Below are 17,086 nucleotides of genomic sequence, written 5' to 3' on the forward strand. Positions count from 1 at the left end.
CAATTTTAAAGTCAATTTTAAAAGCTCAAGGGTAAATATTTTTAAATTTGGATACTGCGTAGCGTTCCGTAATAACGAAAATCGTGGAAACGAAATCCTTGCCTTGGATTGGCTAACAGTAACCTTACGCCGAACCTATATTTCAATCTTCGAGTTTGTACTCGAGTTTCGTTCTTGCTTTACGATTCGACGAACGAAAACCACGGCTACGTGTGCTGAAATAAAATTAAACGGTGCATTCGAATGAAATTGTACATATTTTAACTGTACACGTACATTCTCTCTTTTCTTTCCTTTAAACGAGAATAGAAATAACGAGAGAAAGCGAAAGCGATTAACATCTGACAGTTAACGTTTCAAACATGTTTGCTCGACAGTTCGCGAGATTTCTAAATTCGAGTGACAATGAAATACGCCTGTTTACGGTAAGACAATACATGAAAATCAAGTAAAAACTAATATGCAAATAATGGCATACTTTCTATCAACGATTGTCATTTGCTGCAATTACCTAGTTGTCTATCGTGAAATTAAATACGCGGATAATAGACATATCTTGCTAGTAATTTTTTAATTAGAAATCTGATACCCAACTGAATTCCGTTACATCGACAAATTGAATATTGTCTTAATAATATGGGAAAATAATGTCTTTGTCTACAGTATCTGATTGGAAACACATACAGATAAGCGCCTCTAACTTTGAAACGAAATTATATTGATTTAGAAGGAACAATTATCGTATTTTATTCCAGCGTTCGTTCGTAAAATGACAATAATTAATTGCTTACAGATTATTATACTGTCGGTTGGTTTGCTGAATTTATCGACGGCCGCACCAGACAGTGCAGGAATCGTAGAAATGGTGAAAGGACTGGCGTATGGTAAGTTAGTCTGCTTACTTTCCTTTCATGTTGCACAATTCGTGCCAAGGGAACATAATCTCATATCTTAATTTATAAACAATTTATAATTTCGTTACCTTATCATGCATTATCATTATAATTAGCTTCAGATTTGATAAAGATCCAGCCACTGTGCTTTCACACATTCGATTAAACCGCAACAGAGGACGACACTGAGGTTCGAGAACGTTTCCATCGAATTCCTTTCACTTTTATCGTAAACATTTCAAATTGACAATTAATGTAGAAAATCACTTCATTCCAATGCATCCATTCATTCCATTGCTATCACAAGGTTATTGAAACAGGATAAAAAAATATTGAATTTTATTCGAGTTTTCAATCGCGTGTGGCATAGCGACTTCAATCTAGAGACTTCAATGCGCGGTGGAGATTTCAACGCCTGCATAGGCGGTGTCGACTTACAATATCGCTACGAACATCTCGCAATCGGATTCAAATCGTAGAAACGTAACTGAATATAACAGCAATCATTATAATTGTTATTTTGAAGAAAATTAAATATTATTTAAGAAAATTAAAATTATTAAATATTATTTTAAATAATTATTAAATATTTTAAATATTATTTTAAATAATTATTAAATATTATTTATTATTATTATTATTATTATTAAATATTATTTTATAAAATTAAAATTAAATATTAAAAATTAAATATTAAATATTATTTAATTTTTTTTTTAAATATATAATAAAGCATGATTAACTAAAGCTTTGTCCAACTTTTTCTTTGACTTTAAGTCGACTCAGTATGTAGAACTACGATGCTTGTTGTGAATATATTATTAATTATTATTATTTTGTCGTACTTATTGTATATTTGTATATACATGTTTGCTGTATATTTTTTATATACAATATATAACATTTACGTATACAATTAAACTTCTTCTTTAACACTAACTCTATTTAATTGTTAGAACTATGATGCTTACTATTGGTATTATTTTATTGTATTTATTGTATATATAATGTTGTATCTGTTTATTGTATATTTTTTTATACACACAATATTTAGTTATATACAATGAAGGTTCAAGGTTAATTGAACTTCTCGTCCAATTTCTTTTGTAATTTTAACTCAACTCAATTATTAGAATCACGATGATTATTGTTATTACGAATGTATACTAACCATTATTATTTTATTTCAGGTGGCATTCCCTACGGAAGCGTAACCGGAATGGTAGCAAACTATCCAGGATTCACGAGGCAGCAATTTAATTACAATCAGGCTCGACAATTAAATCGATTTAGGAACGAAGTGCCGTTGGTTGTTAATCCAAATTTCAGGGCCACGAGATTAGTGGACACGCAATCAGAATCTGTACAAATTTACAAAGACCCTGGTGTTCTCGGCTCTATCAATTACATAGAATACTATGCTCCGTTAGTTACAAAAAGTTAGTTACAAAAAGTTAGCAATAAAAGGTACAGAATCTCCATCGACTTTCTTCTAACAATTTCATTGCATTCACCACGAATTCCACTATATTTGTTGTCGCATATAATTAACATATTCGCATGAACTCACGCAATTTCATGCTTTCTTTTCTTTTCTTTTCGTTGCCGTTGGGTTGTTGTATTAAGCAAATTTCGAGGATATTATTGAAAGTAAATTTGAAAGGAGAGAAACAGGAAGTTGAGGTGCTTTATTTTACAAAATGAAAAATTATTGGCTAAGAATCGCCTTTCAAAGCAATTTGTCCCGTACAAATATATACAGAATGAATCTCTTCAATTACGTTTGCTCAATCATTGTGTAGCAAACGAAAACGAATAGAAATATGACAAGTCATAATCCGGACGTGATCGACAGCTTTCTACCAAGTGAATCAGTATTTCCGCGGCGCGTGCTGTAATTCTGTTCCGAAATATTAAATTAAAAATAGTTCCTTCCCGATAAACTGTATATCTATCGTTACGAAATTTAAACAACAGATGAACAGAATATTCGGTGAATTGTTGAACAATCAATTTTGTATCAGTTGTACGACTTTCTCGTACGAAACTCACAAAAATCGATCGATATCGCTCGACTGCACGACAGTCTGTTAGAGATTCGACGAGAGAAATTGTACGTAATTTCGTTCACGCATGAAATATTCAAAATTCGCCGGTCTTATATCAATTGAATTAGGGCAAAAGCGTTTATGGAGAGAAAGTATAAATGACATCGGGCACGGTGTATGCCTGTTAGTCGTCACGAGCTGCACGCACGATGCATTACTCTCTACACGTGAGTATACACGAACGCTAATACGATCCACGTTGACAGAGAGAAGAGAGAGAGAGAAAAAAAAGAAAAAAGAAAAAAGAAAAAAAACAGAGCCGACAGTTTCGCAACTGCGAAAATGATATTCGTCCTACATCGATGCGCCGTGCGGTAACGGGGCTACTTTCTTGCACACGTGAATCGAGAGAATTAATTTTCGTCCCGTTTGCCTCAAACGACACGATTCAGAGCCAATTGTCCCTTACATAACGCCGCTTATCCTTATCGGATTGTTCTGCCGTACGTGTTTGATACGGAGAAGTAACGTAACGATTAATAACGATTAAAAGGAATTAATCGCCGGGTGCCGTAACTCGCGACGCGGGAAATAACAATGTGCGATAAATCAGAAACTCGGCCAGCGAAACTTCTCTGATCAAAATTGCAATCGAAAAGAAGTTCGGAACACGCGAACACGGGATAGTCACGAGGAATGGAAATTGTCGTTGTTGATCGTAATCGTGGCAAGAAAATCGTAATAGTCGCGCAACCGCGAATAGATTTATTGCGCTACCCGCGGAACAGATGTTGCACGAAGACGTGCACATGTCAGACAAATTTTAATGAACCGTTCTACGATCCGTTGTCCGTCGGATTCGCATTTATGTGTTCGCAAGTGCACGTCCTTGCGAGAAGAAAGGATTAAAACGTTGCGTAATCGCGCTAATTACGATCCGAGAAGAACAATATGAGACAGTGCCTACGTGTGTCTCGTTGTTCTGAGAGAACGCGTTCCACTTGCATGGTGTCCGTGCAATTAACTGTAAACGAATATCTATCCGAAAGAATGAAACCTTCGTCGTTGATAAAAAAAAAAAAAAAAGAAAAAAAGGAAAAAGAAAGAAAGAGAAAAATAATGAGAAATATTAATTGTCGACACAAGATGTCCTATCGCTATTATGTTTCCCAGACGTTTAATTAAGGAAACGAACGCGTGTGTTTAATTAACGAACAGAGATTCGCATCTCGTTTCTCGTGCGCGTTGATCAATGGTCGGTTCGTTTATTGATCGGTCGTCATTGTTGAATGAGGAGGCTATTGTGTGTCAGCTTCGTTAGAAATTTCATAGTGTTCATCGGGCGCAGCTTTGGATCGCGATAGTGACCATTCACGAGGATTTACGTTTACTTACGTGTAAATCGTAAGTGACCACGTGCGTTTTATTCCGATCGCGGTGCACGCCGTTTGTAGAAATTAACCTTGTGAATGAATAAACCATGAATGAAGCGTGTCCTTACTTGCTTTCTACGCGATTTACTTGTTGCCAATTGACACGTGCCGAATTCACGAGACTTTTTTTTCTGTAAATAACCTCGTGTAGTATCGATCAATCATTGACGATATTATATATTATATTTATTAGTTATTATTTATTATTATCTGATTCGAATTAAATTCATTTACCATTTGTTATTGCTAGTACTCCTGAAGAGAGAATGTTTTCGAAAAGCAAGGATTTCTAAATCTACGCGTCTACGCATTGGTATACGGATGTGCAATTGTACAATTTCATAATTACGATTTTCTGAAGAAAAATCGCGGGTAATAAGCAACAATTGACCGAACAATTTCCTTATATGCGACGAATGGTACAATAATTGCAATCCATTTTCCCTGATTTCTTTCATGCGTGCCGCATATTTCACAATGCAATTTCAATGTTACGCAACCGTGGACGACAGTGTTCTCGATCATCGTGTTCATTCAGTTTTGTTCTCGGAATTCTAGATATTTCAGGAAGCGATAAGCTCGCCACGATCGATTGATTCGTCAAGCGCCACAGTCTCGCGGATAACAGGTTCTGTAAGAAATAAATGAGAGACATTGATGACTTCCTATTGAAGGAATGTATAAATTCTGCTACACAAGTACCTGCCATACGTGTTATGCATCATATATAACGTCACAACGAAAATGAATAAATTCGAATGAAAAATATGATGACTCACGATGAAAAATATAAATTATCATTTCACAAATCTGCAGAGACTTCAAATTGTCGGACATTGATAGTTGCAATTCGAAATTTTTATCAAAATTTCGAACTCGGAACCCTGTTGAAATCACTGTCGAAATTTAATTCGATACTTTTTTGTTTAAACGCAACAAAAAAATCTGACAGATTAAGATCTCGAATTCAAAGCCGATATTACAACTGTGGGGGAAAAAATTCAATTGGAGGAACAAAATTGTAGCGAGGCTACCTCGATCGAAGCGTTTCGAAACGCATAGACGCTCTTCCGTCTTCGCGATTGCTTTCCCGCAAAATTTTCACAATCGGCGGAATCCACCACGTGGAGACCAAGTGTGTCACATACGAAACGGTGCGTTGATCTTTCAGGTTTGAGCATGTGTGCTTCTTCCATTGCACAATGACAAATAAAACATCGTATTGCAGAAAATTGTCGGACACGCTACCGTGCCGCCTCTCATTACTCCCTCTGTGTTACGCAGCTCAAAGGGAAGTCCAGATTTTTTCGAAAATAAAAGAAGGAGACCCTATGCCTATTTTCCCTTTGACTATTTTCTCTTTTTTTCACTTTTTATTTTGTTTCGCAGATAACAGTGGTGTTCGTCGGTCTATGGATTCTTCGGGGCGACGTGAACGCGGCGAAAAACGGACTTAGTAAGTCGATTGTTATTCCGTTCTGGGAAACGCTTTTAACGATCACTATGCACATCCTTGAACTGATTTTAGAACAATGATGATTATTTTTAGAAAGGGAAATTCTGCGAACAGAATGCGATCAGTTTTGGTTTTATCATGTGCATCGATATTCGCCATTTGTTTGATATTTTAACGTGGACTGATGTTTGGAATTATTGAATACTAAGTATATTGGCATTTAAAATCACTTTATGTCAAATGAATTTGGAATTATTAAATATTAATGTATTTGATATAAAATTTATATTAATAGATGTAATATAAACTTGTGGCTTAATTATTTAGAATTAATGGCAGCAAGCTAAGATTCAGAATTATTTTTAATATGAAATAACCAAAATTTGGGTTCACCAATATCGATTGCAAAAGTGATATTAAATTCACTGACATTCAAAATTGTTCGATGTTAAAGCACAATGTTCAAACACATTTATTGACTTTTAAATTGCTTTTCAAAATTGTTTCGTTCAGACGTATGGAAAGAAGCAAAGCTGTTTCGTGAAATAATCGTGTTACGTTCTTTCACGACTTATTACGGGCATTAAAGTAATTTAAATGGACAAATTAAACGTAGTTTAAGCTTCGTGATGCAACATTAGCCAATCTTCTAAAAAAAAAAAAGACAACGACAAAAGTATTCTGAACAAAGACAGAAGTATTCAAAAGGAGAAAGTGTAATTGACATCCAATATGATGCATGTCACTTAGTCTTCGTGAGTGATGCTCACGACCCACGTGAGTCCGCTAACATTAATAGGATCCCTGTTGACAGAATAGAAAGAGCATTTTCGCAACTGTCATGGTAATTTAATTAAATTTTTCTCTTGTCTTTTAAAGATCCATTTGAATATCGATTTTTTTTTTAAAAATACTCATCCTTGTTTAAAATTTATCATATCCGTTTTAATTAAGCCTGCTTGCTCCTACTTTTCAGGGATACAACAACACTGAGGTAGTTTGTTAATAAATTGTACACGACTGTAAGATAAACTTTGCCCCGAGAAAGTTTTTTGTTTATTCCTGGCTTTCAATCACACTCGCGATTTCCTTATTGCGCTCAGTTTGAACTTTGGAACTTTTTCTAGTTACATTTATGTAAGCCATGTTTATATTGAACAGTCTCTACTCGCCTCTGGCTATACTCATAGCTTCAGTCGCCTACGTATATCTATGGCGACTTTTAGTTTTACATTACGTACGATGTGACATTAACATACTCTCCTGGCCGGAACATAACGTCTTTTCGATTCGAACTTGCTTCGAATATGTTGTAATATCAAATCGGAGAATCGAGTAACAAAAATACTAGCTGTTTTTTCAAAGGCTAAAAGCCATGATAAATATGTAAGAATGCAAATGGCGAAGGTTAAGAAGATCGTGGAGTTACACACAAAACTTCGAATCTTACTTTCGAATAATATTGACTTACAATTTAATTCCTTCGTAACATATGTGCATTTATGTTCTATATTTTACTTGATAAAGATCATCACTTGTAGGATATGAATTTAAATTAAATAATTCCAAAAGTTAAATTCACCTGACTCAAATGTAAATCGATCCGAAAACTAACAGAGCTAGAAGCAAAATGATTTATTTCCAATTTAAATCGATTAAATTCGACTCGAAGTCCAAAGCCTTCAAAATTCCATTCATCGAATTCACTCTGTTTGCGAAATAGGCGCCGAGGTGCTGACGTCTTTCGCCAGGAACATCGCGTCGGTCTTGTCAGCCACCTTGCTGAACGAGTATCAGGATCCACCATCGAACCAATCATCCACCAATCTTCTCAACAGAATCCAGGAAGCGCAATTCCCCTTGGACATCGACCACGCTCCACCAGAGAGTCCAGCCAACTCGTCGAACGCTTCTTTCAATCGCTATCCTCGCTACACGCGTGAATCTTCGTCGAACGAGGGGAAGCAAGCAACGTTTCAAGACACTCTCGTAACGAACGTGCCTCAGTACTCCAAATATTACAATTCGGAGGCGTACAAACCGTACGAGTTCGCCGTAAATCGCGACTCGCGAATTTCTTACGACCAACTAAACGTAGAGACACCAGAGAACGTGAACGAAGGTGGTGCTAAGGAGAATTCTATCGACGCGGACGTCAAGACAGCCGCTCTTCACTATCGGTATCATCAATCGCCTGGATTCGGGTACAAGCCCGAACGTACGCACCAATTGCCAAATCCAAATCACTATCCCCTTCGACTCGATCTTCAGTCGAATTATCATCGTCTGTCGCCTCAAACACCTGTCGGTCCTCCGCAATCATCCTCGTCGGCCGAAACCGTCAACCCGATCGACGAGAACGAGAACGCTCAGGTGGCCAGGATAACTCGTAGGCCGTTTCACCTCAACTATCACTCTCCCTTGAACGCGCCTTATTACCCGTTTCATCATCATGCGGGATTCCATCCTCACGACCGACCCGTCGAAGGTGAGAGCCAGAATCCCGCTAACGGACAAGCAGGCGAGAGCAATCCGTCCAAATTGATCGACGATCAGAGTCAAGGCCAGACCGCGTTTGCGGGATACGATTACGGCCCTCGTTTTCACTACAGGCATCCGTATTACGATGGTTTCTATCCCGGGTTCCCTGGATTCTATCCTCGTCCCTTCAACGAGTCTTTTCGCAATCACGGAAACGGGAATCACGGTGATCACAATGGGACAAATGGCGCGTTCGGTCCGTACGGTTACCACCATGGACCATTCTTTCACGGTCCAAAGTTTCACGGCCCTTATGTTCCTTATAATTCGTATTACCCGTATTTCCACGGGCCGAGAAGACCGGAGAATCATGGACCACCGGAGAATCATGGGAATTCTGAGCAATTGGCGTCGCCGGAAAACGGGTATGCCGATGGTAATTCTACTGGGAATCATCATGGTGGATATCCGTATTACGGTGGTTTCCCTTACTACGGCCCTTATCACGGTTTTAATTTCCATCCGTATCCTCTGGCGCCGTTTCACGGGCTACCTTATCGTTTCGGTCATGGTTTCCACAGTTTCCTGTTTCCAGGATTCAAACCTGTTCCCTACTTGAATTTCTATCATCATTACCCGTTCGCACACTGGCACCCCTTCGGTGGATATTACCACCATAATAATCGACCCATGATGGCGGAGAAACCTGGACAGACGGAGAAGAATGGAAATGAAAATTCAGAGCCAGCACCAAACAGCGAGGCTGAAATGTTGTCTGAGAGTAAACTGGAAGCGATTCGGTCTTTAGCCTTGAGCGGATACGAGAAACGTTTCAATCCTGAGTTTGTTAGCAAAGAAAGAAATGGTGATCGAGTGTTCAACGAATTATCTTGATTGTAATTTATGATTATTATTAAACTGTAAGTTTCTATGCATTATTTCTATTTCTATTTTCTATGCAGACGTATAATTTTATGGATTTTATGGATCGAAGAAATGGGAATTGAAAAGAGATTTGTTTTGTCCCTTGAAAAGTTGTTACGACGATGCATTCCTTTGCTTTGAAAATTCGCAAAGAAATGCGATAAAAATTTGCAGTCTGATTATTGTAGCGTGCTAATATCTAGGTATCTAATGTACTATGTATCGATGATTGATTAAAGAATTAAGGACAATTTTCTTCTTCTCCGGTAATTTCTTTATCATTTTACCGCTGATGCATACGTTCTTTCAATTCAAGACACACCGCTGACGCATATAGTTCGCTGTCTGAATTATTTCAGTCGCACTGCTGATGTAACTATTTTATTTTCATCGAGTATTATGTTACCTACCGTGTCTCTATATTGTTACTTACTAAGATACTTTGGTTAAAAATAAATTGATGATAAAGTTGGACGAAAAGGCATTAAATATCCAAAGGCTGGAAATGGTTGATATTTTTGAAAGTACAATTTGAAAGGAATAGAAGATCGATAGAAAATTGTTCTACTATTCCACTTTTCACAATAAAAGTATTATTGTTACTTTCAATAAAGGAAAATGAAATTTCAGCGCGTTGCAGCAAAAGTGTCATTCAATCTTCCTCCTTTCACTAAATGAAAATTAAAGAATTAAATTTATTTCAATGATTGAAACAAACTCTGTTGGAAATAACGAAGGTAAATTCGCGATTGGAGTTTAATTTTCTGTTTGCCTCCAAAGACGGAGAAATTTATTTTTATTTCAACCGAGGTTCGACAAAATGTCACGACGACTTACAGACGACTCATCTGTCGACTTATCTGTCGACTTATCCGGTGACATGTGCCGTAACTTGGCATTGGTCAACGAAACGTTCCCATGGTTATGATATACAAAAAAGTTCCCATAGCTCTAGTTGGCCTTATTCTGCAATTATATGCCGTGTCCATCACGCATGCCAACTATTACGGTCTAATAATTTTCTTGACCTTCGTTAAGACGTTTTGCATACATGAATGTGATCTATCAATCAATCAATCTCTGTAGATGTTTATGTATTTATGAAAAATTCATAGACGCAGAAACGTGCAGAATGAAACATAGTATTTAAATCGTAGTACAGTTAGCAGTTTAAATGGTAGTATTTAAATTTAGTGCATTCCTTTTTTATTAAAAATTTTTATTGAACACGTTCGCGAAAATTTGTACAAACGTTCTCGATTTATTGATCAAAAATACGAGACAACATTGACATTGTAACGGCAAAATTTAAAATGTAACAAATAAATCAAATAAGTTTTTATTTAAATTAAAAATTGTATTGAATCTGGATTATTTGATTAAAGTTTTTGACTAACTTTTTTACTGTTTTTATCCTTTAAAAAATTTGAAAAGAATTCATAAATACCTATTGAAGTCTGTACTTTAATATACAATAGAATATTTCGAGGAACAACTGAATAAAAATACTCACTTTCAAGAATGAAATTTGGAACCAAGTCATGGAGGGTTAATCGTCTTTGTAAAAATTTGTATAAACATAAATGAAATGAAAAAGTCGACGATATTTAGAGGATCAAGCAAACTTTCTGTTTGTCGTATTCGAAGGATCGATCGAATACTAATAATTAACCTTTGAGAACAACGCAATAAAATCGATTTATCGCCTCTGATTCAAGGTGAGTACAACGATACGTAATACACGGAAAGTCCTTCGCGATATTGCCGATCGTAGATTCTGGGGATATATTCCGTGTGAAAAGAAAAAAAAAAAGGATCGCGTAACTGACGGAATTAGAAAACGTTTCTGAATGTTATCGATGATTAAGGCGGGGCACGATCATCATGCAAATTAGCATTAACGATATTGTTGAGAGAATAGATACGAATCACGTTGCAACGAAACTGATTTTACATACGCGGATGTAACGTGCCGATCATTTTTCGCTCGATCAACTGTTACGATCGCGAGTCAGGACTTTGTAATATTCGTTCGTGTCAAACTTGCTGATAAATCAAACAACCAGGACGATATTGGAATACGCGATGCGTTTGATACGTGTGCAACAATTGCGCACGATAAACGAGACGTTCGACGAAAAGAAATGCAGCTGGTAATTACGCTGGTCATAAAGTCACGCAATTCTTTCGCAGCGAAACGAAATAATTACTCGTAGCGTGTATGTCGATTGCGCGATCCTGTTGTGGAAGACTCTTTTCTCGAATCGTCGCCGTGTAACATACATTCGAATTTATTGATCACCAGTGAAATTTCTGTTTTGAAGATTGTTCCGCTTAGTAACCCCGAAGGCAAAGAGAAGAAAGGTAGAAAGAGAGATTATTAATACACATCCACGCTAATAGCAGAGTATTTTTGGTTCATCGAAAGATTCAGTTGAGCAACGTTACGGTCAATGAGGCTTACGAGCATCGCGCATTAACTGCAATTAATGACAGGACTCATCCTCGGTTCCACGTGTGTTGCAACGATCGTTTCCTTTTTCTTCTTCTTCTTCTTCTTCTTTTTGATTTCGTCCCGTACCGTGTAATTTCACCATTTTCCCCTCTCTTCCACGCTCCTGTTACGCAACCCTGTAACTTTTCTTCTTTCTGTCCCGATCACGATACAAACCGGCTATTACATCTCCTTTCGTCGCACGTCTGCACGCATTGTCCTTACTCGTATGGCAATTAAATTATCCAACGGCGTATCGTAATCATCGATTCGCATATCGACCCAATTATTCTGACATGTTTTACTTCTCAACGCTATCAATTTATGGTAAATTTATAGAGATTAATGAGATTTCCAATTTTTCGACGATATGAATACCGTTTTAATTCATTCAGTTTTATTAATCTTATGGTAGAAAATTCTAATTATGTTATTCAAATTTGATACACTAATTTATAGGCCTGTGACGATGCTATCTCACGAGATTTCCAATTTTTCGACGATATGAATAAAACTTGGCCTATCGTATCTACCGTTTTAATTCATTCATTTTTATTAATTTTATAGAAATGATTCTAATTAAATTATTCGAATTTGATACACTAGATCTTAACAACTATGTGGTATCGCGATGTGAGACAACAGGCGGTGAAATTCGTCAGAGAAACAAGGAAAACGAAAGTCGTCAAACGAAACGAGACAGAGACGAGCTTCATAATTTCAGTTCAGTCCGAGCCGCGCGAATTATTATTCTCGTTACGCTGTTATTGAATCAGCCGCTCAAAATGAACTCGCCCTCCAGAAACAGAAGGCGTTTGGAATATCAACGAGAGCTATCGCTTCCCGCGAGATACAAACGAATTCAAAGAGATGCCGCGGAATTCACAATGCAAATGTCACAACAGCAGTTTCCCCTCTCGGCGACGCTTTGTCTATTTATTTTTTTCCATGTGTGGCGCGTACGCGATATAGAGACATTGGGAAATATAATGGAGGGTTTCTCAGACGAAAAGCAATGGATTCTTCGGCAAATTTGGATGTCAAGGCACCGTTCACAGGGCGTGCACACGGCTGACCATCCCGAAGCCGAACGTTGCTGCATCGTCTCTCTTTCATAATGACGCGTTGCATTCGCATAATCTCAGAGTAACAATGCTGGCCTTTGCTATTAGTGTTAACAGAGGGAAGCCAATACGAAGGCTGGGAATATTGCCCGTTGGGGGCCGTGGCGGAACACGCCTTTGTTATAAAAGAAACGGCGACGAACGTTGGACGAACAGTGGAACACTACTGACAGATCGGAAAAATTAGTGCAATTCCTCGAGGAGTTAACGGCAGTGTCAGCTGACGGAGAATGGCTTGCTTGAAACTTGTAAGTAAAGAAATTTCGACTCAGAGAGAGTCGATCGGCAGTTCAACCAATAAACTCCATTGGAGATAATGAATTGTAAAGTCTTTTTCGAGAATTATACACCAACGGTGCGTACTCCAGCATCGAAATTGTGAAATTTTCAAAAATGCAGCTGATCAATTTGGCTTTTGAATACGATACGTCGCAAAGAAATTAAAGAAGTAAAGAAATTTCATCCCTTATCGATAAATTACAATTGAATTTATTCTTATTTTCATATATCTACGTTTAGGTATTTCATTTTTTATTTACTCTCGTGATAGTATATTTTGTCAGCTCCGTTTAAATTTCTTATTCAGGTTTCATTTAAAATATTCGTCCTTCCTTCTGTAATATCCGCCGCAAATAATATTTAAAAACGAAGAACGTCATTTCTCAGTATTCGTATACATTAATTGGAAACTTTTAATAATTCTCAAGATATTATTCTTGGACAACATAATAAATTTGAAGGAAGGTGTCAGATGGGTGGAAAAGATATACGAGCGTACAAAGGAATTTGTTAGAAAATTCGTAGAATCGATCGCTATATCTGCATATATATGTAGAAGTTTCGTGACATTTACCACACATTTTGAGGATGCTGTCTGTTCCTCTTTTTTTTTTTAGTACACAGTCCTGCTGCTGGCTGTCATTATTGGCATCGTCGCTGCGAAACCAGGATATTTCGGTGGCTACTACGGCGGCTATTATCCTTACGTTTATAGCTATAAGTATCCGTTCTACGGGTATGGACACGGTTACGGGCATTATGGTAAGAAACATGCATGTGAGAACAATTTGGACCGCGAAGAAAGTGCTTTCAACGTCAATGAATTTTTTGTATGTTTCAAATGGAACTTTACATTCTCAATTTTTGAAAATCTTCGTCCAACATGATCATCTTTGTTTTTTTTGAGTTTTCTTGAACAATTGAGCCATAATGAAACGGACAAAATATTCATCGACGTTGCACACGAATTAAGTGACGTACAATAAACAAAATATTCATCGACGTTACCCTGTGATCCTAATCTGCTTTTCCCTTTAGGCTACCCCCACTATGGTTATGGTCACGGATTTGGTCACTATGGTTATTTTTAATTGAAAAGACGACTGTTTGGATACCACGATTCCCAAAGAAGAAATATCTTGAAACCGATCTATCCACCGTAGATCCGTCGATTTTATTGTCGTAAATCCCTTCACTCGAAAAGCTTTACCGCAAACTGCATTTATTTTCTATTGATATTCTCGAAATCCTAGTTATTGCCGAACGATGAGGATGTTTGTCAAATAACCGGTTTGGGCTTTATTTGATCAAACCTTTGGCTCTCATCGTCGTTAAAGATGTTGTGCAAATCGAGCAAATAAAATGTAGATTTCAATAGATGTGTCGTGTGTTTGAAATGTCTTATCATCGAGACTTATGCGAACCTTTTTCATTGCACGTTTCTTAGTGAGAATAATATTGCAAGGCTACATATTTGATCGTTTCACGAAAATATCATTTAATGTGCTTTTTTTTCTTTTGATAAATAAAATTTAACAAGGATAAAAGTATCCGTAATTACAATAAATATCTTTCACGGTGCATTTTGCGAGTTTCTAAAAATGAGCGTATAATAAAATACATCACTCGGATGAAAAGGAATTTCTTGGGAAAAGAAAAAATTTCTTTGAACAATTTCCGAAGAATTGAAAATAATGAGTATGAGGTATCGAAATTCAACAAATACTCAATAAACTTAAAACTCATTGCATGACCAAGCACAAGGTACTCTTTTCCATGGTGTTTCATAATATCGAATCGTAAGCTAACGGCTGATCATGAATCACGAAAATGCATCGGAGGATGTGACAGACGTAAAAAATGAGAAATGTTAATCTGATATCAGAGAATAAATTGTTGTTATTGAAGATGATTGAATTTTACGAGACACGAATTTTAATCGGTATCTTTATCTTGGCAGTTGGAGATTAATGCGATAGTCACGTGCACAATTTCTGACGTTTCTCTTGATGTTACTGAACGTCAAGACAGTTTGTTTGATGAATTTCAGATGGCACCTTTAGCATTAGAACTATCGATAATCATAAAATGAGAAAAAGAAATTTTATAATACAACAACTTTCGTTTCACAAGCTTTTATTTATAGATTTCACGAAAGATCATTGAAATCTCTAAACAATATACTGCTTTACATCTATAAAAATCTCTAAAAGAAATTATAAATTGGTCAATTTTAAACATCTTGATAATTCCAGTGTCAAAGTGCTATACTTTAATTTTATCAGGAAAATAAACAAGTATGTTTCGTCTGAGGAATTGTACTTTAATTTTAGCAGTAAAAGTAGCAAGTAGTACCTAATACTACTCACGCAAGATAGCTTTGCTTTTTGGTTAATTCGCACAGTGTAGATAATGTTTGCAGCGATACAATAGCGCAGGTTAGAATTTCGTGGGTAAATACGCTCAATGCTAAATTCATTACGATCTGACGTACTATCTTGCGAGGAAGATCAATGACAGGCGAAGACGAGTTAATTGTTACGTCGTAAAGGACATTTTTAGTCGCGTGGCCTACATACATGGCCTTCTAATTTCTCCAGTGAATGGATGGATCCACATATATCTTTCGACCTTCGAAAAGCTAATATCTCATTTATGAAAGTCCTCGAGATATTTGGAATATCCTCGCAGCGTGTTCGAAATTTGTGGTTCGAGGAAACTTTTCGAGACAAAGGAAAGGACAATGAACACTCGATTATTAAACTTGTTTAATTAAACGACGAGTGAAGATATTAAGAGAGAAGATTATACGAATGTTCGAGACTTTCAACAAAAAATTTCATTGTAAGTTACTCGAGAAGAAGCATCGCTGGATTCACACTGTATAAATTAAATAATACGTTATCAAAATTACTAACACCAAAGAAAAGAATCTGAATAATAGATATTAATCTTCGTGAAAAAATACAATTTCATTTGGAATTAAAAATAAAATTAAAATTCAGATGAAATTATAATTACCTACTAAGACGAAAGGATTGATAAACTCTTTATTGTTATTAAGCATAAGCTTTGACACCTTCATCAATTGATCAGTTCTAGCCTTCAACAATGGTCAGTTCTAGCCTTGACTGCAGCACACTTGCATGAAACAAGGTCGATGTCGTAGAATCGATGGAGTCTGCAGGGCTTAATAGAATGCATAATGTTATTGTAACGAACGATTGGACAACTAGCCAGTGGACTATGTCGTACAGATTAGTCACTAAGATATTCAATCTACTGGATCCAAGAGACCGGTCGGATATCCAGACATAATTATCGATAATAACAGTATTATTCATTTGACAACCATTCAATAAACACCTACGATGATTTATAGATTTATTAAACGAATTAATTCTGCATTTTCATGTTTCAATATAATTTTAGTCACAGTTTCCAATATGATTTTAAACACAGATTACGAAAATTTATGCAAATTCATTTTTTCATATTTCTACGAATACAGTTGAAAGAATAAAACTTTGACAGAGACCTGTTTCGCCCATTAAATATCGCAATGGATACCATATTTTGAATATTTATACATTTTTGCATGTTACATTCAATTATCTCCCGCATAAAAACCGCAGTTAATTTTTAAACTATTTTCATTAATTAAGACAGAATAAAAAAATTCGTAAATCAGAGAACTACCGTTGTTCGGCGATATTTTATGATTTGAACGCCTCCAAGGTTATTAATTCTAATCGGTTCTCTTAACTTTCGTGGCTTAGAAATCGTTAGGAACACAATATTGCACAACATGGATTTTTTATTGGCTCATTGACCATCTCCAAAGTTGTCGAAACGTCGTTGCCTATGTCCAGTTACAAAATTTTCTCTTAGACCCTGTATCTTATCTAAGAATCTCCGTGTCATCGATCATACCATCAATCAATTTATGAAATT

At 36.4% G+C, this 17,086-nt stretch overlaps 3 protein-coding genes across 3 annotated transcripts; all 3 read left to right on the forward strand.

The window, feature by feature from the left end:
* Positions 1-306: 306 nt before the first annotated feature.
* On the forward strand, positions 307-2,378 carry LOC122535533. The gene is made up of 3 exons (XM_043667146.1): positions 307-425; positions 794-884; positions 2,084-2,378. The coding sequence occupies exons 1-3, from the start codon at positions 363-365 to the stop codon at positions 2,335-2,337; spliced, it is 408 nt and encodes a 135-aa protein (XP_043523081.1). The 5' UTR covers positions 307-362; the 3' UTR covers positions 2,338-2,378.
* A 69-nt stretch (positions 2,379-2,447) lies between these two features.
* Positions 2,448-9,487, forward strand: LOC122535525. Its single transcript, XM_043667132.1, has 3 exons — positions 2,448-3,168; positions 5,764-5,830; positions 7,554-9,487. The coding sequence occupies exons 1-3, from the start codon at positions 3,151-3,153 to the stop codon at positions 9,203-9,205; spliced, it is 1,737 nt and encodes a 578-aa protein (XP_043523067.1). The 5' UTR covers positions 2,448-3,150; the 3' UTR covers positions 9,206-9,487.
* Positions 9,488-12,945: 3,458 nt separating this feature from the next.
* On the forward strand, positions 12,946-14,511 carry LOC122535509 (shematrin-like protein 1). The gene is made up of 3 exons (XM_043667109.1): positions 12,946-13,101; positions 13,750-13,894; positions 14,171-14,511. The coding sequence occupies exons 1-3, from the start codon at positions 13,084-13,086 to the stop codon at positions 14,221-14,223; spliced, it is 216 nt and encodes a 71-aa protein (XP_043523044.1). The 5' UTR covers positions 12,946-13,083; the 3' UTR covers positions 14,224-14,511.
* The last annotated feature ends 2,575 nt before the right edge of the window (positions 14,512-17,086 follow it).

This window comes from Frieseomelitta varia, unplaced genomic scaffold (assembly GCF_011392965.1).
Source record: "Frieseomelitta varia isolate USP_RPSP 00005682 unplaced genomic scaffold, Fvar_1.2 scaffold_152, whole genome shotgun sequence".
In the NCBI taxonomy this organism is placed as follows: domain Eukaryota; kingdom Metazoa; phylum Arthropoda; class Insecta; order Hymenoptera; family Apidae; genus Frieseomelitta; species Frieseomelitta varia.

Coding starts and splice junctions, on each gene's coding strand:
- LOC122535533 (XM_043667146.1), top strand. CDS start 363: ATGTTTGCTCGACAGTTCGCGAGATTTCTAAATTCGAGTGACAATGAA. Junction 426..793: donor ATGAAATACGCCTGTTTACG/GTAAGACAATAC, acceptor AATTGCTTACAG/ATTATTATACTGTCGGTTGG. Junction 885..2,083: donor GGTGAAAGGACTGGCGTATG/GTAAGTTAGTCT, acceptor ATTTTATTTCAG/GTGGCATTCCCTACGGAAGC.
- LOC122535525 (XM_043667132.1), top strand. Junction 5,831..7,553: donor CGCGGCGAAAAACGGACTTA/GTAAGTCGATTG, acceptor TTTGCGAAATAG/GCGCCGAGGTGCTGACGTCT.
- LOC122535509 (XM_043667109.1), top strand. Junction 13,895..14,170: donor ACACGGTTACGGGCATTATG/GTAAGAAACATG, acceptor TTTTCCCTTTAG/GCTACCCCCACTATGGTTAT.